This window comes from Azolla caroliniana, unplaced genomic scaffold (genome assembly GCF_043228905.1).
Source record: "Azolla caroliniana isolate FFs.n. ecotype wild unplaced genomic scaffold, voAzoCaro1.0.p SCAF_18, whole genome shotgun sequence".
NCBI lineage: Eukaryota > Viridiplantae > Streptophyta > Polypodiopsida > Salviniales > Salviniaceae > Azolla > Azolla caroliniana.
This window is the reverse complement of record NW_028230453.1, coordinates 83,847-107,853: the sequence shown is the minus strand read 5'-3', so window position 1 is coordinate 107,853 and position 24,007 is coordinate 83,847. Positions and strand designations below refer to the sequence as shown.

Sequence of the window (24,007 nt, the reverse complement as noted above, 5' to 3'; positions counted from 1 at the left end):
ATTTTTTTAATTGGAGACTCCCATCACTATATTAGAAAAACAATGGTCGGATATAAATATACATGCAAGTCTATGGGGGTTTTATGATGCCATATTCCGTTCCCTTGAACATCAAAGCATGTTGTTGGATAAAGTTCTTGTGGTCCTGGATCTACGGTTGGTGCATGAAAATGAAATTGTCCCCCACGTTGGACGATCAACCTTTGTTGAAATAGGAGTGCTTGGTTTGGGTAAGATTGGAGTGTAAGCATGTATTTTTATGGCCCCTTTTTAGACTCGATGAATCCAACAGGTAAAGTGTTGGTATTCTCACATGCAAATGCATAAAACAAGTGCAAATTTTGTGTATTATGGGATACAAGTCATAGTAGACCATGAATGGGTGTGTATGAACAACTTTCTTTTAAACTGAAGTCAAAGACATTTGTGGGTCATTGCTTTGGATGTGGTGAATCGTGATTTGGTCTAGTTTATGGCAAAATGCCAACATCCTCCTCTTTCATTTATGGAGATCCCTAATGGAGGGGTTGGTAAGGAATGAGTTGGGGACTTGGGAGAGATGTTAGAATGCTTGCTATTATGGTTATTATAAATGAAGGAACACCATTTGGAACTAGTGATAAAGATGTCCCAATTCAAAGTTTTGGGTTTAACGACATGGAGAATCGATTAGACAATGCAACTCATGGTGATATTGTGGGTCTAACCCTTCCATCTATGGGGACATATAATAGCTCAATTTCCGCCAGATAATTCACTCGTTTCCACAAGCCTCATGTAAGAATCTTTAGAAAGGAATTTGCCTTCACACCTAAATTACATAGTTGGAGGAAGCCTCACCTTGTCTCTTGTACTGAAAGGGTTGAAAATGGCTCTATTTTTTGACATTTGGGGTATCCATCATAAGAGAGCGTTACAAATGCCCAACTAATTGAATGTTACAAATGCTCTATTTAAAGCTTAATGCCATTATAACGATCCACTATTTAACCTACATGAGTTGCCCAAAGGGCACACAATTGTAAGAGAGATAAAGATGAATAATTAAATAAGATTTAATACAATATAAATAAGCCCAATCTTTGTCTTGGATCTCTACTTATGAATTAATAGATATCATGCGATTCAACCTATTTTGGCTACAATAAGTTATTGTCATTTGCATAGTCTTCTTTTAAAATCAAATTCTAGATAAGTATGGGCCATGCACGTCAAGGGCATACATAAGAGGTTCAAGAGAAGGCATTTGAGGTAGGGGTGACCTTACTTGGTGGCCATGATGGAGCTACTTAGAAATTAACAACAAAAGACAATGTGTCTGATGATTAGAGTGAGATAATCTCCACGAATTGTTTGTCTAGTTGTACACACATTTTTCTAGCAACAATGCATACTAACATATGGGTCCAATGGTCCCATGCGACCTATGATATCTTGGGAGCTTTGACTTCTTTGAGTGGTTAACCTTTGATTTCAATAGATATCTACCAACATTCACAATTTAACTCCATCATTCAAGGACAATGTTTATAATCAGTCTAGCAACGATAAAGACGAGTGAACATTGGTTCGCAATCTAACAATGTCATAATCCTCGTCGACTTGGTGCCATCTTCCACATCACCATATCTTCCTTACCCTCCGTAATGTTAGTCACTCACATCCCTCAAATTTGATAGGAAAGGATACACTTTTCAATTTTCCACATCTCTCGTCAAGTTTTGACCCACAAAAGGATACACTTTTTCTTGGGTTAACTTGACTAGTACTCGACTCCAGGGGTACATCTGGAATTCTCCTAAATCTTGAGAAAAATGAATGGGTTATTATTGCTATTATTTTGCTTACAATGATATAACAAGAAGCACACCCCCAACTCACACACAGAGACAGAAGAAACTCAGCAGATCTAGGTGTGCGAAGGTATGAAATCTCTCTCTCTCTCACTTAAAATCAAACCAAACCCTGTTAAGCTGCAGGTCAAACCGAGCTATTGAAAATTAGTAAACCACAAGCGTGGAGGAAGTTGATTGCTCTACTCACATTAAATAACATAGGAGCAAGATGATGTGTTTGAACCTCTTGTTTAATAGCTCTTCTCACTTGTTGTCATTCCATGTAATTATCCCAACGTGCTAGGTTTATGTGATAATTTGTTATGCTTGACATCTTCATTCCATGCGAATGTATACGACTGCTCAATAAGACATGATTTGATGTCTGTCTTCTCTCCACGAGATCATGATTGACAACCCTAAAGACTGGGATACATGATCAAATATTGTTTTGAGCCTCATAAGCAGCACATGTAATGGACGCCACAAACTCTTCGTAGCTTATTGGGCAGTCCCCATCGGTATCGGCTTCCTTCATCATCTCGGCGAGCTCTTGTTCTGACAAAACATGTGTGATAATGTAAGATTTGGTAATAGAAATTTGGTAGAAGCGTTAATTTTATTAATTGAGTATGGAACTATTAAATAGCCAGATACAAGATATGAACAGATATGTACAGACACAAGGTAAGAGAAGCTATTTGGGATATGCACGGTTATTTCTGGAATCATGTGAATTAGTGTTCACATTCTCCTTATTGTTTTCTAGCATTATAAGCTATGGCTTTTGCTATTTGAAGTTATGTTAATAAGTTCAATAGCTTTGCAACAAAATTCAAATTTGGGTACTGCTTTTGTGCTTTTGTAGGAGTATAATTGATGATGAGGATTGGTTAATCTTCTTTGGTTCCTTCTACCAGTTCTTTTACATAAAAATACTTGTAGTCAATATGTTTAGTATTTTTAGTTTAGTATGTTTAGGATTGTAAAGACGACATCTTTTCTTGCCGAAGCAGTCACCATAGCCGATAAAAAATTGCTTGGTTGCTCGATCTTCTAGTTTATTTCTGGTTGCATTGGGTACATATGAGTATGCTGTACTGCCAAAGATCTTTAGGTGAGAAAGATCAGGTTTGATACCTGACCATTTTTTGAATGGTGTTTGAGAGCTGAGTTCTATAGTAGGCAATCTATTTTGTAAATAGCAAGCTGTTGCCACGGCTTCTTCCCAGAAGGTGTTTGGGAGGTTTGCAGTTTTTAGCATTGATCGAGCAACATCCATGAGTGTGCGATTCTTTCTCTCTGCTTTTTCATTTTGTTGAGGATGATGTGGTATGGTTGTCTGATGCAGAATTCCTTGTGACTGTAGTATCTTATCAAATTCATTCGAAGTGAATTCACCTCCATTATCACTTCGTAGCATTTTGATTTATTGATTTATTGATTCAATTGGTTTTCAACAAGATTTTTGTAGACCAAGAAATGGGATACGGTGTCAGATTTCTTTTTGAGGATGGTGTAGTGTGTGTAGTCATCGATAAATGTCAGAAAGTAAAGAGCTCCGGTGAGGGAGGGAGTTGGCATTGGTCCACATAGCTTGGTGTGGATGAGTTGTAGGGGGTTTGTTGTGTATTGGGTTGAACGAGGATATGGATTGGAGGTCATTTTTCCGAAGAGGCAGTCTTCACAAAAGGTTAGTTGGGTGAAAGGACCTATTATTCCATCGGCAAGGTTGTGTGTTCGGATCTTATGAAGGGTTTGAAGATGTGGGTGAACTAACCGAAGATGCCATTTGATGGTGTTTTGAATTCCAGCGTCATGGATTTGATGAGAGGCATTTGATATTTTGATGGGTGTGATGGGAATTGGGTATAGGTTTTGTGTTTTGAAACAGGGAATTGTATATGATGTGCCATTTGAGAGTTGAGATTTGAAGGGACAAGAGTTACCTTTGAAGGTGAGTGTGTAGCCGGATTCAGTGGCTTGACTTACTGATAAGAGGTTCTTTGTAAGTCCTGGTACAAAGTAAACTATATGAATATGTAGATTATTGTTGTTGGGTAGACTGAAGGTGAGGGTACCATATCCGTGGGCTTTTCTGGTGCTGTTATCTCCAAGGTGGACGTCTAGGGGTGTGGTAAGCTCTTTGTATTGTGTTAGGTACAGTTTGTCAAATGTCATATGATGGGTGGCCCCGGTATCTAGGTACCATGAAAGGTTTAAACTTGTTGTGTTGGTTACATTGGTATTGAATAAATACATTTCTTTTTTTTTCCATAAAAAATATCCTCCATTGGTATTAAAATTAAAGTAAACAATATACATATATTGTCTTACATTTGTTCAAAACTAATACAACACCTCCTCGACATATCCATTGTCTCTATAGCCTCTTTTGAGTGCATTCCATGAGATGATATTTGAAACCATAATTGTGCTAAATGTTTTTTGTACAGTTTCTCTATTTTGAACACATCCTGAAATTAAACTAGTCCATTCAATAAGATTTATTGCTTGTCTTATAGCAAATACTTGTTTCAAGCATACTTCCACATTTTGCACACATCTCAATTTGAGCATGGAAGTTGTTCCCTTTTTGTATATCTCCCATGTTGCCACATGCTTTCAACATACCAGAAAATGTCATCATATTAGGTAAGAGGCCTTGCACAAGCATTTGAAGATAGAGTTTTTTTTTGCTACAACAAGATCACGATGGTGTTTTCCATTAGAACATGTGCACATTTTAATGCAACAACCTGTTTTTTCTACACCTGAAAATCTCGAGTTAGAAATGCACACAACTTTATCCTTCTCATCTCTGCTCAGCTTAAAAAGACTCATTAAAACATTCTTGTGCTTTAAAACAAGGTATAGCAGTGCACATATTTTGGGATCCTTTTCAGGCAAGTACTGCAGTCTAGCTAGCTTCTCCATCCTTCCACATAGCTGACCAACATCACTTTAGGATGGATGTGATTTTGTGCAATGGAAGAACTGTGTGTGTGGAGAGAGAGAGAGCTCAAGATTACAGAAAAACAGAAAACTGTATTACAAGGAAACAAGAATGACCAACAGTTGCAAGGAGAAGGAGAAGGTGCTTATGTAGCACCTTCTCTCTAAGGTCTCTCACTAGTACCGCCTCTTGGGAAAGAGGTCGTGTCTTAACTACTTAAAGAATATGTGTCATAGAACATTAAGTTCTATGACACACTAGTTACTATACAAGGAGGTGGGATGTTCACACACTTGAGTATCCTAGAGTGTGTTTCCACACACGGGAAGTCGAGTTTGGTTCTCAACACGCCCATTCGAACGCAACTTCTGGACTCCGAAGGGTTCGGTCTTTGATTCGGCAGAATCGGTTTCGGCTTACTTCGATTGATTGTTTGATTGTTCTACTCCGTTGTACTCCCCCTCAAGCGCGGTTGGTCGGTGATTGAGAGGCCAAGGTTCATTGTGAACTGCCGCAACTTGTTGGCTCCCCGGGCTTTCGTAAAGATGTCGGCCGTTTGCAGAATCGTGCTGATGTGTTGGAGGTCGACATTCCCGGCCAGAACACGTTCTCGGATGAAGTGATAGTGCACCTCAATGTGCTTAGTCCGAGCGTGGAAAACTGGGTTTCGGGCCAGGTGGATGCTGCTCATGTTGTCGCAATACAGGAGAATCGGATCCTTGATGGGAACGCCCAGGTCCTTCAATATTCTCTTGAGCCGAACGGCTTCACATGCGGCTATGGCCACGCCCTTGTATTCGGCTTCGGTGCTTGACAATGCGACTGTTGGCTGTTTCTTACTACACGATATGGTGCCGTGGTCGAGAGAGAAAACAAATCCGGAGGTCGATCGTCGGTCGGCTTTGTAGCCGGCCTAGTCGGCATCTGTGTACCCTTCGAGTTGAATTGGCATTGCCGTCTTGTAGAAAATGCCACAGTCCATTGTATTGCTCACGTATCGTAATACTCGCTTAACATAATCCAAGTGAATGTCACGTGGTTTTTGCATGAATTGGCTAAGGAGACCGACTAGGTAGCTAAGGTTGGGTTGAGTGATCGTGAGATAGATGAGGCTCCTGATCAATTGTTGATACTGAGTCGGCTTGCGCTCTTCTGTGTTGGAATCGGTATCCAGTTTGAGATTGCGATCAAGAGGGGTTGCCACAGATTTGCACTTGGTCATCCCAAACTTGTATAACAAGTTGAGGATGTAGTGCCGTTGGGAGATCATGATGCTTGTTGGAGTCTGAATTACTTCGATGCCAAGGAAGTAATAGAGCTCCTTCATGTCAGCCATTTCAAATCGGTTGGAGAGTAGCTTCTTGGTATGTTCGATGTTCCCGATATGCTCTCTTCCAATGACCAAGTCGTCCACATAGATTATGATGAACAATTGCCCTCGGGAATCGTTACGGATGAACAAAGAATTGTCGGACTTGGACATTTGAAAACCGATTTGATGAAGATATTGGGTTATCTTCGAATGCCATGCTCTTTGTGCCTGCTTGAGACCGTAGAGAGGCTTCTTGAGTCGGCAGACAGCAGTCGGATGCGTATCTGACACGAATCCGGGTGGTTGCACCATGTACACCTCCTCGTCTAACTCGCCTTGTAGGAAGGTGTTCGTTACATCCATTTGGTGGAGGTGCCACCCTTTTGCCACTGCGAGCGTGATCATAGTGCAAATGGTAGTCATCTTTGCCATTGGGGCAAAGGTCTCTTCGTAATCGACCTCGTGTGATTGCGCATACCCTTTTGCTACAAGCCGAGCCTTATAGCAATTGATGGTGCCGTCGGCATTGTGCTTCACCTTAAACATCCAAATGCATCCGATTGCCTTGTGATGAGGTAAAGAGGGAATGAGATCCCATGTCTCTTGTTTTTGGACAACACTTCGACCCATCGTGGGTCTTTGCAGCTTCGGAAAACATTTCCGGCTCTTGGACTATTGCCACCTTCACCATGAATGCATAATGATATGCCATGTAGTCATTGTAGCCGAATCGGCTGACTATGTTCTTTTCTTTGGTGGATCCACGTGGTGCCCCTGGTGTCCTCATGCTGGGCACATCCAATTCACCATACCCATTGTCAGGTGAGTGATCCGGTTCGATTTTATCTGAGTCTTCATACTCAGGCATTTTGGCCTTTCCCTTGTCCTTTTCCAGCCGTGACGTGCTTTGGCTGCTTGGCAGCTCTTGTGGTCCACTCAATTTGGTTGAGAGGGGACTTTCCTATGTTGTGAGCCTTAGTCGATCAACTTCCTCCAGGTCGATTATTTCGCAATCGGTTTCGATAAGTTTGGACGGAGTTGAGTTGGCTGTGTACTAGGATGCTGATTCGTCGAATACGACATCCCTACTCACTCGTACCTTTTTGGTAGAGGGGTTGAAGTACTTATACCCCTTTTGTTCGAGCAAAGGATGCATTTCTCCGACTTGGGGTCTAGCTTTTGCCGCTTTTCGTCGGGAATGTGCACGTATGCAAACGAGCCGAATCTCCTGACGTGGGATAGGTCTGGCTTCTTACTGTAAAACTTCTCGTGAGGGGTGAGATTGTGCATTTCGGATGTTGTGCAATGATTCATTAGATAGATAGACGTGTTTGCCGCTTTAGCCCAGTATGATTTTGGCAGATGTTTTTTATTCATCGTTGCCCTTGCCACCTCAAGTATATGCCGGTTCTTTCGTTCGGCTACTCCATTTTGCTGAGGTGTATGTCGGCAGGTGAACTCTCGTCGAATTCCTTCTTGTCGAAGGTATGCTGTGAAGACATTGGAGAAGTACTCCTTGCCACCGTCCGATTGAAGGCATCGGACATGCCGACTGGTTGCCTTTTCGACTTCGTTTTTGAACTTTTGGAAGTGTCCGAACACTTCGCTCTTTTGCCGCGTAGGGTAGATCCTGGTGTTCTTGGAGAAGTCGTCGATGAATGTCACATAGTATCGACAACCACCGAATGTTGCCGTTTGGGCTGGTCTCCATACATCTGAATGTACTACATCCAGGATTCCTTTGCTCACGTTCCTCTCTTTCGGGAACAGTTGACAATGTTGTTTGCCAAACTGGCGGGCTTCGATACGCCCGTAGTCTCCTTGGTAAAGGTCAAGAGTTTGACGACAACTCCTTTCGATTGCATTCCTTTGAGCTTTTGGAGATTGATGTGGCCGATTCGTTTGTGCCATAGTTGTATGTCGACGTCGGCTTTATGGCCCTTGGCAAACATTGCCGACTTTATCTCGTAAGAATCGAGGATGAACATTTGGCCTTCTCTTCGACCGCGAGCAATAATTCGGCCTTCCTTTTTGATGAAGCATCCTCCATCGTTGAACCGGACTTGCATGCCTTGTTCCACAATCTGGCCGACCAAGATCAGATTCTTCGTTATTGTCGGACATGCAAGACATTCTTGATGTAGGTCTGACTGCCCTCTTCACCGAACGGGACATTGCCGACATGCTGAATGGGGTAGATTTTGTCATCCCCAGTTTCAATATAGCTGGGTCGATCGGGCTTTCGGAGTTCTCGAAACCAATCTGCATGAGACTTCGATGATTTGACACACTTGAATTGACAAACCATACATCTTCGGAATTGGAGGTGTTGGTCGAGCACGATTCTATCATCGAATTCGCTCTGTATCGCATCATGGACATTTCGCCATGATCATCGTAGTCGGAATTCGAGGCATAATTTGTGAGTTGCGGCTTATGAATGCCATCTCACTTTTCTTTTTCCGACACTCCGCCTCGTAGTGGCTCAATTTGCCACAATATCTGCATTGGATGGAGTTGTTCTGTCAGCTGGGTTCAGCATGATTGTTCCCCCTTCTACCCTAGGCTCCTCCTCGCGTGTTCGCAAATCTTGTCGATAGTAGAAGTTGTGCTCATGGGACTGCCCTTGGTTATGCTGGCCTTGCCCGAATCGGCCTCTGTTGCCACGACCTTGTCCTCTTCCCCCATCTGAGTTCGAATAGAGCATGTGTCCCTCTTGCACATTGCTCTTCGTTCGAACGTGATTTTCTTCGTCCAGTAACATTGACTGGAGATCGATCTCGCAAGAATGGTTGACCTTATAGCGGCGAACCGAGGTGCCAAGCCTCCGAGGCATATTTGCACCATTTCATCGTCGTCAATGCTGACATTGATTGACCCGAGGGCGTCGCACAGCTCCTTGATCTTCAAGGTGTAGTTGCCGATTGACATGTCCCTCTGTTGAATGTTATTCAATTCTGGACAGTTGAAGCTTTCTTGCGGTCGTGTTGGCCATGAATATCTTTTTGAGATTCCCCCACGCCTCCTTCGGCGTTTTGGCCACTCGGATGTAGCCAAGCATGTGATCATGAAAGCATGATGCTAGACATTACAGTACGCAACTCGTTGCTTGCTCCCAAGCTGGGTAGTTGGCATGTGCTGGGTTGGGTTGATTTTTGTGTGCTCCCTCGACATAGCTCCAATAACCTTGGCTGACAAGATATTGGTGCATCTTGTATTCCCAAGATGCAAAGTTGTTTTTGTCGAGCTTCTCGGCAGGAAGAGCGCTTCCCATCTGAGTGTTCATTGTCAAACTTCTTGTTCTTCTTCTCTTTGATATGAACTGTGCAGGTTGCTGCTACAGTGATCAGCTGGTTCTTTCCGGACTCGGGATTGGGCACAACACACGCAGAGGTGATGGGCTACGATCAAGCTACCACGCGCTCTGATACCATGTAAAGAATTGAGAGTGATTTGTGCAACGGAAGAATTTTGTGTGTGTGTGTGTGGAGAGAGAGAAAGAAAGAAAGAAAGAAAGATATATTAACGTCTTTTAAGAGGCCAAAATGGCCTATAAGACCATTTTGGCGAGAGAGAGAGAGAGAGAGAGAGAGAGAGAGAGAGAGAGAGAGAGAGAGATTACAGAAAAACAGAAAACTGTATTACAAGGAAACAAGAATGACCGATAGTTACAAGGAGAAGGAGAAGGTTCTTATGTAGTCACCTTCTCTCTAAGTTCTCTCACTAGTACCGCCTCTTGGGAAAGAGGTCGTGTCTTAACTACTTATATTCTATGTGTCATAGAACATTAAGTTCTATGACACACTAGTTACTATACAAAGAGGTGGGATGTTCACACACTTAAGTATCCTAGAGTGTGTTCCCACACATGGGAAGTTGAGTTTGATTCTCAACACAATTCACATAATGGTTTTTTCCCCACTACCCATAGATCCCGCCATGGATGAACATCATTAGGATTAGGGTCAAGGACCCAAACCTTATCTACCTTAGCTAGAATTCTAATAGGTTTTAATATAGCCTTAGCCAAACATTCATCTTCCCAGGGAATCATCCCTAATTGTCCATCCTATAGAACATCATAACTTAAGAAAGTACCATCATCTCTAAGGCCACAGACTCCAAGTAAAACCTGAAAATAATCCCACCCACTTATGATAATTAGAAAGTGTATTATCCTACAAGGGTAATTGCAACTTCCTTAACTCATCAACTATCACCTTTCCTCTTAGGATGTTGTTGTTGGTTCGATGTGGGAATGGTGGTTGCCATTGCAATCGGAATTTATTGCTTGGTTGAGATTGTTGTTGCTTAGCTTGGAGAAGGTATATCCTTGGTGCATTTTGTTGATGAGGACAGCCAATGGTTGAGTTTGATAGGATTGGGTTGTGACGAAAGGTCGCCAGGTCGGTGGTAGTGCTGCTAATAGCATGAGTACATGTTGGTCTGTGAATCCAATGCCTGCGGTGGTGCCTTGTTCTAGGAGTGAGTGCCATGACTGTAGAAATGTTTCAAAATCATTACCTTCTTGCATGTGGAAGGTTGTGAGTTTTCGAAACAGAGTGATGGCATGAATTGTGTCGGTCTTTTCATATTGTTCACTTAGACATTCCCACATTTCTTTGGCGGTTTCTTGGTTTGAAATGAGGCACATTAGTGAATCTGCTACATGGAATTGTATTTCGGATTGTGCTTCAAAATCCTTATCTTGCCATGCTTGAATTTCTGGATCATTATTGTCAGGTTTGGTTTTACTTCCATCTATGTATGCCCATAGATGTAATCTGCGCAAATACATTTTCATCCGTATTTGCCATGGACGATAATTTACGGCTCTAGTTAGTCTGTCAATTCTAATAGATCTGGATACTGATGTGGAGGAGGGTGTTGTGGCAGCAACCATGTCTAGATTTTTGACTGTGGCCATGATTTGTTATTTATTTATTTATTTGTGAAGTAAATTTTGAGTTTATGAATTTAGTGTTTCTTATTGTGAGTAGTTTGTGATGTTGATGATTTCATTTGTCGTCGTTTGAAGTTTCTGTTCTTTTGTTCTTGTTTCTGGTGCTGCTGAACGCTCTGATTGCTGTTGATCTTGAACGCTCTGATACCATGTGATAATGTAAGATTTGGTAATAGCAATTTGATAGAAGCGTTAATTTTATTAGTGAGTATGGGACTATTAAATAGCCAGATACAAGATATGAACACATATGTACAGGTACAAGGTACAAGAAGCTATTTGGGATATGGAAGGTTATTTCTGGATTAATGTGAATTAGTGTTCACAACTTGTCCTAACTGGGCCATAGAATTCGCCAGTTTGGTTTCACTCACATAGCCATCCCATCACTATCAAAAGCTTGGAAAAGAGAACACAACTGCTCCTCAGCAGCGTAAAACATTGCCGTCATTGGTAATTGTTTCACGTCGTCGTCATCATCATCATCATCATCATCATCAGAAATAGTGAGAAAATGCAGTAAATTATAGAACTAAAGATACATATTGTCAACATGTTTCTGTCCTTGTATCAGTGTTTCGAACTGAGCAAGTTGAAACTTTCAACTCCTAAATTAGTCAGCGAGGTTGCGTTTTTCCCGAAAACTGACCTAAAAGCTGTTTGTAGTTGTGCTGAAAAATCTGTTCTCAATGATCACAATCATGCTGAAGAGTTCATCCGTTACACATGGGAAAACTAGTCCTTTCATAGAGTAGTGTCACCTATGCTCTATATATGTAACCTTTTCAGATGGTGGATATTAGAGGATTTTTTTACTCCTGGGATAAGATTTGTTACATGGTCTATGGACCCTTATTGATTGTTGTATATTGTGATTCTAGGCCCCAGACTATGCCTATATAAATATAGTCTCTACAATGGAACTTGGAGATTAATTTAAGTGTTGTTCAGAGTACTTCAGATCATCGTTAATGCCAGTGCATATGCAACGTTGTTAATGGACCCATATTGTGATTCTAGGCTCTACAACGTGCCTATATAAATCTAGTTTCTACGTGTGCTTGGAAGATTTATTAAAGTGTCGTCGAAATTATTTTGGACCATCACATACATCAGTGCAACCGTAGACATTTAGATCAATCCTAGAAACTTTGAATGATGCTCTAACGACAAGTTGCCTGTGATAGCTATATACATTGTATCATGGGCAGGCCAGTTGTCTGGGGGTTTGTACCTTATTTCTCATGCCCTTTGGGCCTCACCCCTCAATCTTGACTAGGAGGATCTGTTGAGTTTTCACATTTTGGTAGAACCTAGTTGATAGAATAAAATTTTCTAGGTTGCCCTCAAACACCCTCAGATATACTTATATGGGCAGATTCAGAGCATCATTGTGAGGCTACAAGCATGCTCTCCAAGGCACCTTACACTTGAGGATATTGATACTATTCTATATTGGTCCATATAGGAAATTTCTGGATGATTTACTTTGTACCTCTCTTGCTGCATACTCTTCTACATCTTGAATCCAGCATCCCCATGGATTATTAATTATGATATCTCATTCAACTCATACTGCTGATAATGGATGCAGTCAGTCTGACATTTGTTCTACTCACCCAAGCCACAACTCCTTTTCTTTGTTCCTTTGTAGCGCCCTGAGTGTATCAAAGTTATGGGATGTAATTTCATTTGGTTTCCGTAGATAACTTTGGCCTTCTCATTTCATTCCTTTCCTAATCCAGTTAGTTCTGGTCTCGAGTAACGTAACAACACGTATACATGCAGTTATGAGAATCAGCTATTAGTTTACGTATCAAAATCCACTAATGGAAAATTTTACAAATATGCTCGCTTGTTTTAATAATGTAATAATGAACTATATCTCTCTCTTACTTCTTCATCTCATTACTCTTGATTTAGTACATAAGTTTGATCAAAATTAGTGTGAAGAAGAAGCATAAGAAATAAATAGATAATTTGAAAAATAAGCAAGCAAAATGTTCAAGTTTTTATTGTGTACAAAACATATTTTCATGATTTTCTGTATTGGTAAAGCATATAATTAATATTTAGCTCTATGTTTTATTAACCATGGCTAACGTTTGACCCCCTTTTTTGTGTCATCTTTTGGAAGGATGACTTTGATATGATCAGAGCAGATAACTCATTCATTATTGGAGCATTGGGATTTTATATGTTTTTATATAAAGAAAGTATTGATCAAAAAAGAAAGAGAAAGAGGAGACTTATCTCGGATTTTGATTAGAGATATGTTATTGTAAGGGAAGCTATGGCATTCAAGTTGGGCTCCATCAATTTCAATGCAGTTGCCCAAGTAACTTTTTCGGATTGGATTTTTTCAGATAAAATAAGTTTATTCTTAGAGATAAATTTAAGGATTTTATCTTGTTCTAGAAATTCATGTATGAAAGGATTCTTGAGGAAACATATTTAACATTAATACGTCAATGCTTTCTTTATTTTTGTCAAAACAATAGCCATGTTTGTGCTAAATGGCTCAAAGAATAACTTATTTTTACCGTCATGTTTATGCATGTTGTTTAGCTATTGGTGTAAATTGAAGGTCCCAGGGTACCCTTGCATCTGATAGCAGGCTCTATACTTGAAGTGTAATGTTCTTCCATGTTGGGGTCTCCTTGACATTTCTTACACATGTTCTCTAGGCCTATTTCTTTGTATCACCCTGTCTCAATGTCTTGGTGATTTGAAGAACTATGTATTTGACCAAAGGTGTGTATGAGGCATGATCCTATTGGACAAATGAGTGCGCATATTGCTGGTCTGTAGTATGAAGCCATCCTGGTACCCAAATAATGTTAATAGCAATCCATTCTCGTTCTTCCCTATTACTTTGCAGCATGGGCCATCCATAGCAGTAATGGTTGAGGGTGGAAGTAAGCTATCAATCAGCACCTAAGTCACTTCGTTGGATCCTGATTGATCTCTCATCATTCAGGCATGAAATGGAGAAGAAATATCCTAGAAAGAATTTCTGGCATTGCAGCAGTTGCAGCAATGCAGGTCTTCACTTTGTCATATTTGATAACCCTATCCCTAGTGAAGTTAGGACAAAGGCACTTGAGGTATCCTCTGTGGGACTGAGGAGAATATATAGTGCTAGTTGGGCTATAGTTAACCAACTAAGGTTGTTCCATTAGGTGAAGTATTGGGGTTTATGGGCACTCTTGTGGGACCCTCCTCTATAAGGTCCGTGATCAAGTTCTCCTGAGAACTAAAAAAGGTCTTACCATACATTTCTATTGGGGTCTGAGCATTTGAACTAGTTGTGTATTGAGAAGATGGGATTTCTGATCCGGTTGATACTAAACTGTATTGCATATTGAATGATAGTGATATGGCTAGTCTCAGAACTGTAAGAAGCCTCAATATCATGTCAGTTTCCATGTCAACAGGATAGGTCATGCCATCCTCTCGTATCTTTTTCTATATTTCCCTTCTTATCTTTTCTCATATATCCTCTCTTATCTTTTCCTATAAATCCCCGCCTATATTTTTTGAAAAATTCTCACCTACCTTTTTCAGACAAACAAGGAAAAACCTTTTAGGGCTTGTATAAATATGTTAGGTTCCACTCCATAAATATAGCCACATCCTTCTCCGACAAATAAGATGTATATCTGGCTTTGGATATGTGAATCCTCTTACCGCTCCCACTGGGGTCCATGATACAAAGACACATCCTAACCTCAGCTCCTCATATTGGAACATCATTCTGGAAGATTCAGCATTTGCAGTACAACTATTTGGCGTACACCCACTAATCTTGCTGAAATTTGTTGTGGGAAGGGATTGAAAAAAAGGATGCATTTCTCATTCTCAACATTCGTCTATAAGAAGTGAGGCAATGATAGTATGCGTATGGCCAATCTCAACAATCTGTACAAAGACAAATCCTAAGCCCTGCTCCTCATCTCAGAAGAATAGGATGGATAGTATCAATCAGTAATCATTACCAGTCAACTAGCTCCTTTTGCTTAAGAGGATAGCCTTGATTGTCGCTGGCAGTAAAAAGGAAAAAACAAATAAAAAACATATTGAATGTCATAAGCTAGGGAAAAGAAGACTCATGAAAATCTTGTTCCATGGACCCTGGTCATTTATTTGCTACTATGTCCATCACTGATACCACATCAACAGTATTTGCAAAGGATCGTGTACACCGCTGCCAGGCCTAACTTTCACTAGTTATGAGGAGCCATCAATAAGATCTGGAACTAACAATTCTCCACCAGCAAACCTAGCCCCGATGACTAGACCAGACACAGATAACATATTGAAAGACTAGTCCAGCATATTGAAACTCGTGAATCTGTTCTCCCTATTCTCCTTTTGTGTACAAATTTCAAAGTTCTCCCTATGCTGGACTCCTGTATTTCAATATGTTATCTATGTCGATGAGGGTGTCAGGGTTGGGTTTGCTGAGCAAAAGTACTAGTGAAGTGAAAGTCAAACCTGGCTAAGGTCTATGTGATCCTAATTGTAAACCGGACCCCGGCCCCAAGATGATAATGATGCTCTCTTTAAATCAGGATGCCATTTGGCAACATTAGCATGATGTATCATCCTCAAGATTTCTACAGATCATGGATACAAGAAGTCATTCCAGTTATTTCCACCCATTAGAGATGCCAACAGATTTGTAATGACAGTATAAGCTAGGTCCCCAAATCTGCACTCAATAAAGAATTGTAGGGTTCACAATAGTATCAAATAGCCATGACTTGACACCTGGCTCCTGGAACTAATTCTGGAAAGGCTTTCTCCTCTAGTGCCATGAATGCTATTCCTAAATAGATCCACACTCTCCTGTCTATACATGGTCTCAGGGGCTGATCACATCTATCGAGGACTTGGAAATCTCTTTCTTGTACCCCCATTTTGGTCCCTGCAGAAAGTATACTTCCGATGGTGGTGTGTATTTTGTTGAGGTAGACCATGGTTGCAATGAAAGTCCATTATAAAGGATAAGTATGTATGATCCAGGCTACATCAATAGGTTTTGGGGACACTGAGAACTCTTGTGTACGAGGCAGTGGTGTGGTTGGAACCAGATTATAATCCACCTTACTATAAAGAAGCCAATACAGAAAGCAACTAAAACCACTGATGTCCGTCCAGACAGTTTAAAATGGCCTTTGCTTCTGTTGATTCCATCTATCAAAGATATCTGTCATAGACTTAACTAAATCATGATCATGTGCTAGTCCATCAAAAGCATGAAATCTTTCATTGAGCTATATACTTGGAGGGGGTTTGGATTTATTATGTGTGATACTTAATGCATCTATTCTGAATGTTTACAGGGGGTCGGTGGGCTTGTTTTTGGAAATAATGACCAAAATTCTCAGGAGGATGACGGGTATGCCATATCTTACCTTTTACAGAAAATTAAGTTTTTATATGACTCACAATGATATCTTAATAATTATGTTTTCTAAATGTATGATATAAACATTAATATAGTTGCCTTATTTCTTCAAGCTTTGGGATGCAATCCTTCCTCCACCTTCTGTATATATTATGTGTTTTTCACTCTTTTCCTTTGCTGCAATATGGAATCACACTTATTATGACACAATTTCTCTTAAAATGTACTCTTTCTTCTGATGCAAACATGTGACATGAAGTGGTTTGTTGATTGTCAAGTGGTGTGGAACAACTTTTGGAACGGATAAAAAATGGAGTCTTGGTTGAAGACCGGCATAATGCAATGATAGAGCTTCAAGATATTGTTGCGGAAAGTCGCTCAGCTCAGCTAGCTTTTGGAGCTACGGGTAATGTTTATATTAGTACTCAAGTATATATCGAGAAATATAAGGATATTCTCAAATTGGGAGCATATGCAGATAACATTTATCTATTTTCAGGCTTACCAATCATTCTGGCAGTTTTAAGGGAGGAGCGCAATGATTTGGACTTGGTAAATGATGCTCAATTTCTTATTGACATGGTTGCTACATTTGCTTCCCTTGCTATTTCCATGGAAAACCTATGTAGATGCATTTTTCTTGTTTTTCGAGGCTATGAAATGTATTGAATATGCGATTTTGCTAATCACTAGTGAACTTGTTAATGAAGTTGCTTCGTTTTAAAATTATATTCCATAAATTGGTTTTGACCTCACATAAGTGTAAGACTCAATGTGATATTATTTTCTCTTGTATGTATTTTCTTAAGTCGACAAGGTTGGTCTAATATTTGTAGGAAACCATTGTAGTATTGGGGAGATGCTATACATACAGAAATACTTATGTTTTGGGGAAGTAGTTATATCTGTTTGTATGTGGGGGGTAGACCTTAATATATGTCTATAATACGGTTTACATACATATTACATACTGTATTCATGTGTGAATAAGTACGCATATATAAACGTCCATATACACAAATCAATAGTACAGATCATATATTTACAGGTTTCCTTATGTATGTCGAATATGGAAGTAGGGAAAGTAAAATATTACAATGATTTGTCTTTCTAGAAAATTGGTCATTGAAAAGCCTATGCAGCTGTTGCACATACATCAGAATCTCATACTAACAGAAAGAGTAGCATCCAACGTGTAGGAATAACAATATGTAGAAACCACTGCCATATGTCATTATATTTGCAGAAAATTGATATCTGAGCCATAGTCGTTAATTTGAATTTAATCTAACAGGTGAGAGGGTCTCTTGAGACACTAGTTAATGCGTTGGCATCCGAAGGAAATTTTCATGGCAGCAAAAGCCAGATTCAGCCAGGAGCATTGAATTCGGAGCTGCTAGCAAGAGAGCAAGGGAGTGCTGCATTATTATTGAGTCTTCTGGTTTGTATTTTATTGATTTCTTTTGAGTATTTCTCTTGAATTCTTCTTTGGACATTTCTATTTTTTGTTGAGTTATTTCTTAAGGATTGTGAGGATGATCTGTAAATAGCCTTTAATCTAGACTAGTAAGAAAAATTTGAAATATTTACAGGAGGAAGAAGATTTTTATATACGCTACCACACATTACGCTTACTCACAATGTTAACCACAAGCACTTCGGTTAGGTACTGCATATTATAAAATGTCACATTTGCCAATTATATTCTGAGGACTATTCCCCACCTCATATAAAGCGTGGCTTGAGAAGGTTGCAGGATGCTGTTTTGGCAACTCCACAGGGGATTACCAGGCTAATGGACATGATGCAGGATCGTGAGGTGTGTTTGATATTAGTATATCATTTGCTTCATTTTTTTAGTAGGTATGAATTGTTATTTGAGCTTCTCATATCAGGTTATTCGGAATGAAGCGTTGCTACTTCTTGCACACTTGACACGTTCAGCTGAGGTAATGATTTTCTGAAGTGCTCTCCTGAACTTCATAATATTGGGATGTTGCATGAATTGCTTCATTGTTATGGCAATCAGGAAATTCAAAAAATTGCTGTATTCGAAGGTGTGTTTGAGAAACTTTTTAACATCATTGTTGAGGAAGGAGGCTCTGAAGGAGGAATAGTTGTTCAGGTAGGCTATTTAATTTGGTTCGTTTTTCTCCAAGATGAGACTAGATGCTGCATAGGCCATTTTGGCTTCTTAAAAGACTAAATCGTTTTTCGTTCCTTCTCATATGATATATTTCTATTTTGGCTGCAGGATTGTTTAGAATTGCTAAACAATATCATTAGGAGCAATCCATCAAATCAGGTTGAATGATGAATGTATGCCAGATGTTTTATTTCATTTTTGAAAAATTGTAAATTAAGATTATCTTGTTTATGTAACATTACAGAGTTTTCTAAGAGAGACATTGGGCCTTCAACCAATTGTGTCCATTCTTAAACTCAGAAAGTCCAACGCACACACTTTCTCAAAGCAAAAGGTACAGCTCTTTGGATGCATGTAAATGCATTCATTGTGACCCCAAGCAAATCTTGATTAATATAAGGTTGTGATATCTATTCAAATGCAGGTCTTAAATGTTCTTTGCCTGTTAGAAACTGTAACTTTACTGCTTTCCCAAGCTTCTGAAGAGCTTGGTAAGGATGCTAATGTAGTAGCTAATCAGACCATTTTGGCTCAGGTACTTCAATGCCGTAAAGCTTTAGCCAATTCTATCTCTTTCTCAATCTGTTTTGCTTCATTAATAGTATTATGTTCCTTATCCTTGTTCCACAGAGCAATTTACTAGATTATCTATTAGTGCTGTCTGTTGAGGGAAGAGTATCTGCCGTGGCTGTTCGCTGTGAGGTGAGTTTCTTCAATACTTCGACGACTCTCATATTATATATTTAGATCCATTTACTTGTTAAAAGAAATGTCATTTAAGATGTAGGTGATTAGTGAGTTTTAGTTTTTATTAGCACAATACGGCCTTAGGTGCAGCTATCTCTACTTAAATATAATGACACATCAAATACTCTCTTGAGTTCCCAAAGAATGTGGGATAACTTAGTTAAATTAAATTGCAGTAGTTAAACTAAACTAATTGCAGAGTATCTTCCGTGGCTGTTCGCTGTGAGGTGAGTTTCTTCAATACTTCGACGACTTGCTAAAAGAAATGTCACAATAAGTCCTTAGGTGCAGCTATCTCTACTTAAATATAATGACACATCAAATACTCTCTGAATTCCCAAAGAATGTGGGGTAACTTAGTTCAACTAAACTAATTGCAGTAGTAATCCTGCCATTTTCATTATCTAGCATTCTGTTAATATACATATTACATTATCATCATTATTATGAGACATGTGTGACGAACACACGAGGTAAAACTATCCATATGCTTTGGTCTTAATATTTTAAGAAAATTGTGCCTAGCACATGAACTAGTATATTAAGTTATGCTTACTGTTCATCATGTGAGTAAAGTTGAGACACTGAAATGTGAATGTCTTTTGTGCATTTTAATAAAATTGGTCAGTTCATTGTTTTCTTGAAAATCATCTATAGATAGGCCATTAGCAATTATACAAAGTTATGCGTGCTGTCCATGGTGTAAGTAATGTTGAGATTCTGATAGGTGAATTATCTTTTATGCAATTTAGTAAGTTATTTCTTCTAAATACTATGTTGGAAATTTGATATGGTCAGGCCTTGCGTTGCATCGGCGATCTTGTTCATGGTCATTCTAGGAACTGTGAGCTCCTTGGTAGAAAAGTGATAGGAGATGAACCAGATGGTGAGCCAGCACTTCATAGTATCCTGCATGTATTGTTGTATACATCTGAGCTTGCTGAATGCATTGCAGCCGAGTATGTTATTAAATGTTTCTGTGAGGTAAAGACAAGGAAATTCTTTTGCTTTTTATTCTTAAGACAAAAATGTAGTATTTTTTATTATACTTTGGTTTTGTATAATATTGCTAGCAAAATGTTGAAGGGCAAATTGTCTTGGCATCAACCATCACGCCGTCTCCTGAATCAGACACAATAGGCAGAGTGGTTGAGGCTGAAAAATGCTTGTCCTTCGGGAGGTGAAACATTAAAACGATAAAATCTGAAATGAAGATTAGGCTTTTGAACACCGATGTTACTAAACATTACGTATTGATTTTGGTACAGTATGCTGCTCAAAGCCCTAAAGTTAAGCGATGATCAGAAGGATCTCGAGGTAGTGTCAATCTATTAACAAAATTACAATGCATTTGACAGACGTGTTGCATATTGGTTTCTAGTGGGTGTTCATATGACCTTGTCATTCTACCCCGCCCTTTTTCTGAAGAATGATTCTATACCCTTGAAAATGCCTAGAATCTGGTCTCCAAAGCTAGGAATGATCGAAGTTTTTTGTTGTTTAAATAGCTTGACTGGTCAGTGACATACAAAGAGAAAAGCGTGGATTGAAACTAATAATTGTATATGAACAACTTGCAGGCCAGTCGTAGAGCTGTACGTGTTTTAACACACATCTTGAGGGACAATCTTGATTGCAAAGAGAAAGTAACTCTCTCTCTCTCTCCTCTCTTTAATGTCTTCCTAATCTCTGCATTTTCTGTTATATCTTCTCAATCATTGGGTGCTTGATCTTTTCTTGAAGATCTGTCTAATCTGTGGATTTCCTGCAACATTTGCTGATCTCTGCATTTCCGTCCTCTATGGCACTTTCCATCCTCCCTCTGCCCTCTGCATTTCTGTGACCTAATCATTGTACCGGCTTGTCTAGATATGGAACATCACAAATGAAGATATGGCTCAAGCCCATGAGAATCCACCTTTTTTACTCCATGAAATGTAAGAAACGTTACTGATCAGTTACAATTTGGGAAGGCCCAAGATCATGATGGATTGTTAGGTGAGCACTTTTATCTGTTCCCTTGACATCGTCCTCCAGTTGCTAGCACACATGTTTAATAGAGCTATGGGTGAGGTTTCCTTACTAGCTAGACATAACCTATCATTGTGCCAGTCTTCAAGTGTGGAGACCCCATGATCCTGGCAATTATAGGACAATCAAGATTGGCTGTTACTCGGCTAAACTATGGCTCGATCCTAGACTCAGGTTATGGGCTGAAAGAAATGGCTGCCGTTTAGCTGGACACACATGCTTTTGGAAGGGTTTTACAACTTTAGATCACATATTGACCCTCTGAGCCCTTATCAAAGAGGGCAGAGCTAAGGGAATTTATTGCTGTGTTGTGGATTTCTGAAAAGCCCTTGAGATTGTACCATGTGCTTGACTCTTGCAACTGCCAGAAGCCCTTGGTGTTCCTATAGATATGCAATGGGGAATCTATGCACTATATGGATCCATGTCAAGAAAGGTGCAGTCGCCCAATGGGTTTTCGAAGGTTGTGGCTAGCACAATTGGAATAAAACACGGACATATTTTAAGATGTAATCTCTTGCTTGGTCTTATAGGCTATTTCGGCCTCTTTATATTATATATAAAATAAGTATCTGCTGTTTGTATGATTGGCGAGCTTCCACATCTTTATTCAGTCTTGTGTTTATTCTCTATTCATGCAAATGTGCTCACTCTTTCACGTCATTATACATCAAAATTGATCTGATGTAAAATCTCATGCAGATATTGCAAATCCCTCTAGAAATATCTGGCTCACCATTGGGCACACCAGAATATTTAATGTCTCGATGTGTGAGATATCTGGCATCAGCAGGAAAGCAATCACAAAGCAAGAGCTCGGGATCAGGTGCAGGTAGCAAAATTTGGCTACAACCCATCTTCTTGAAGCTTTTAATAGTATGGCTTGCAGATTGTCGTGCTGCAGTTTCCTCTTTTCTTGAGGCTCTGGCACATCTACCATATATGGTTGAACTCTTAAATACTGTTGACTCTCCTGCTAGTGTGCATGTTAGTGGTTTGGCTGCTGTACTCCTAGGAGAGTGTGTTTTATATAATACATCGATTGAAAGCGCACACAGTGCTCATGTTTTGGTTGATATTATTAGCCAGCAAGTTGGGCTTTCAACATACTTTGCAAGGTGGGAAGCCTTGCAGAATAATCATGTTTTCTTGATGGCTATGACTGGTAATGCACATCAAAAGTCTTTGACAAAGTCATCTTCTTCAGAGATTGTTTTGGAAGAAGAATCTGGCTTGTCGAGTGGAAATGGGGAGGTTGAGTTTGAGACCAGTGATGTAGGTCCTGTAGCTGGTGTCTATGATACTTATCTCGTAAAGCTCATTCAGAAATTAGAGCCTATTGTTAGGGATACCATTGTTCAATTATTCAGCCAACCAAAAGCCAAGGCAAGCCTTCTACCCTCGGTTCCTGATCGAAAAGGTGGAGAGAGCGAAAGCGATTACATTAACAGACTGAAAGAGTTGATGCAGAAACAAACCGCTGAAATGCAGGTATCTTTTTTAAGTAGATAATGCATTTGAAGAATCCTTACTTTTGTTGATGACAACTTAGCATATGTTCTCAAACTTTGTCACAGGAAATAATATCCAGAAATGTTGCATTAGCTGAAGAGCTAGTCAAAGGAGGCAAGGTGGATTTTGGTACAGAGTATACCAGTAACTTGGGTCCTCTAAGAAATTCTCAAGAATTGATTGCTGCCGAAGTGGAAACTGAGAGTCTCCATCAGCAGATCCAAGATCTACAAAGAAGACAGAATGAGAAGGAATTGGAAAGTTTATATTACAAGCAGCTGGCTGATAAATTTGAAGCAGATCTTAAGAGTCTATCTGCTGCTTACAACAGCCTTGAACAAGAGAATAATCGGCTAGATAAAGACTTGAGAAATATCCAAGGTAGTGGAACCCGAGGAGTATCAACAACTAGTGTGGGTTTTGTTGAATTAGAGGCAGCCAAAGAAGAAGGAAGAAATGAAGCACGAAAGGAGAGTGAAGCCGAACTGAATGATTTGCTTGTTTGTCTCGGGCAAGAGGAAAGCAAAGTAGAGAAACTTAGATCACGCTTGGAGGAATTGGGTGAAGATGTCGATTTGCTACTACAAGGAATTGGAGAAGCAGAAGAAGAAGATAATGATGACAATGGTGATAATGAAGATTAATGATAGAATATTAATAGATAAAAGGTCTGCTCTGTTTCATTTTTCGTCAGCCCATTTAAAAAAACTGAGCAGATGAATCTTCTTCAGAGTGGGGATTAGGGCACAGGATTTTCAAGTGTTTTAATGGCCGTTGCTGTATGTAAATCTGTTGAAAGCTAGTTACATATTCTTAATGGGATTTTATTTATTTTATTGAAAGCCAAATGGATAAACTAGTTTCTTTCGCTTGCTTGGTCAACCTGTTTGATATGGTGTATAAATGTCAATAATGGTAATCATATATTATTTGACAAAATGCTATAATTGGAGTAAGTTCTTGGTAGAGGATGCAAAGGATAGGTGCTACCATAGATTGATATATTCGCATTTGTGGGATTTCCCATTTGAATGCAAACGAATATGTATACGAATGCATGGTCAATTATTCCAAGGATATAGAAAAGGGGAC

General features: G+C 39.6%; 1 protein-coding gene across 3 annotated transcripts; it reads left to right on the top strand.

Moving 5' to 3' along the window:
• Positions 1 to 1,787: 1,787 nt before the first annotated feature.
• On the top strand, positions 1,788 to 23,746 carry GC6 (golgin Putative 6). Of its 3 annotated transcripts, none has more exons than XM_087334514.1 (20): positions 1,788 to 1,923; positions 13,204 to 13,404; positions 16,415 to 16,470; positions 16,758 to 16,885; positions 16,979 to 17,031; positions 17,774 to 17,920; positions 18,072 to 18,145; positions 18,229 to 18,298; positions 18,375 to 18,428; positions 18,509 to 18,604; positions 18,734 to 18,784; positions 18,870 to 18,959; positions 19,050 to 19,160; positions 19,256 to 19,327; positions 20,171 to 20,356; positions 20,446 to 20,552; positions 20,641 to 20,689; positions 20,953 to 21,018; positions 22,106 to 22,894; positions 22,981 to 23,746. In XM_087334514.1, exons 2-20 carry the CDS (start codon positions 13,360 to 13,362, stop codon positions 23,557 to 23,559), a joined length of 2,823 nt encoding a protein of 940 aa, XP_087190640.1. In that variant the 5' UTR covers positions 1,788 to 1,923; positions 13,204 to 13,359; the 3' UTR covers positions 23,560 to 23,746. The 3 variants fall into 3 exon arrangements, with proteins under 3 accessions (XP_087190640.1, XP_087190641.1, XP_087190642.1); XM_087334515.1 differs by lacking the exon at positions 1,788 to 1,923 and adding an exon at positions 5,665 to 5,686; XM_087334516.1 differs by lacking the exon at positions 1,788 to 1,923 and adding an exon at positions 11,152 to 11,225.
• The last annotated feature ends 261 nt before the right edge of the window (positions 23,747 to 24,007 follow it).

Excerpts from the sequence above, each read along its gene's own strand:
- GC6 (XM_087334514.1), top strand. The coding sequence starts at position 13,360 with ATGGCATTCAAGTTGGGCTCCATCAATTTCAATGCAGTTGCCCAA. Across the intron at positions 20,357-20,445 it reads TTATTAAATGTTTCTGTGAG|CAAAATGTTGAAGGGCAAAT; the intron begins GTAAAGACAAGG and ends TAATATTGCTAG. Across the intron at positions 20,690-20,952 it reads ATGATCAGAAGGATCTCGAG|GCCAGTCGTAGAGCTGTACG; the intron begins GTAGTGTCAATC and ends AACAACTTGCAG.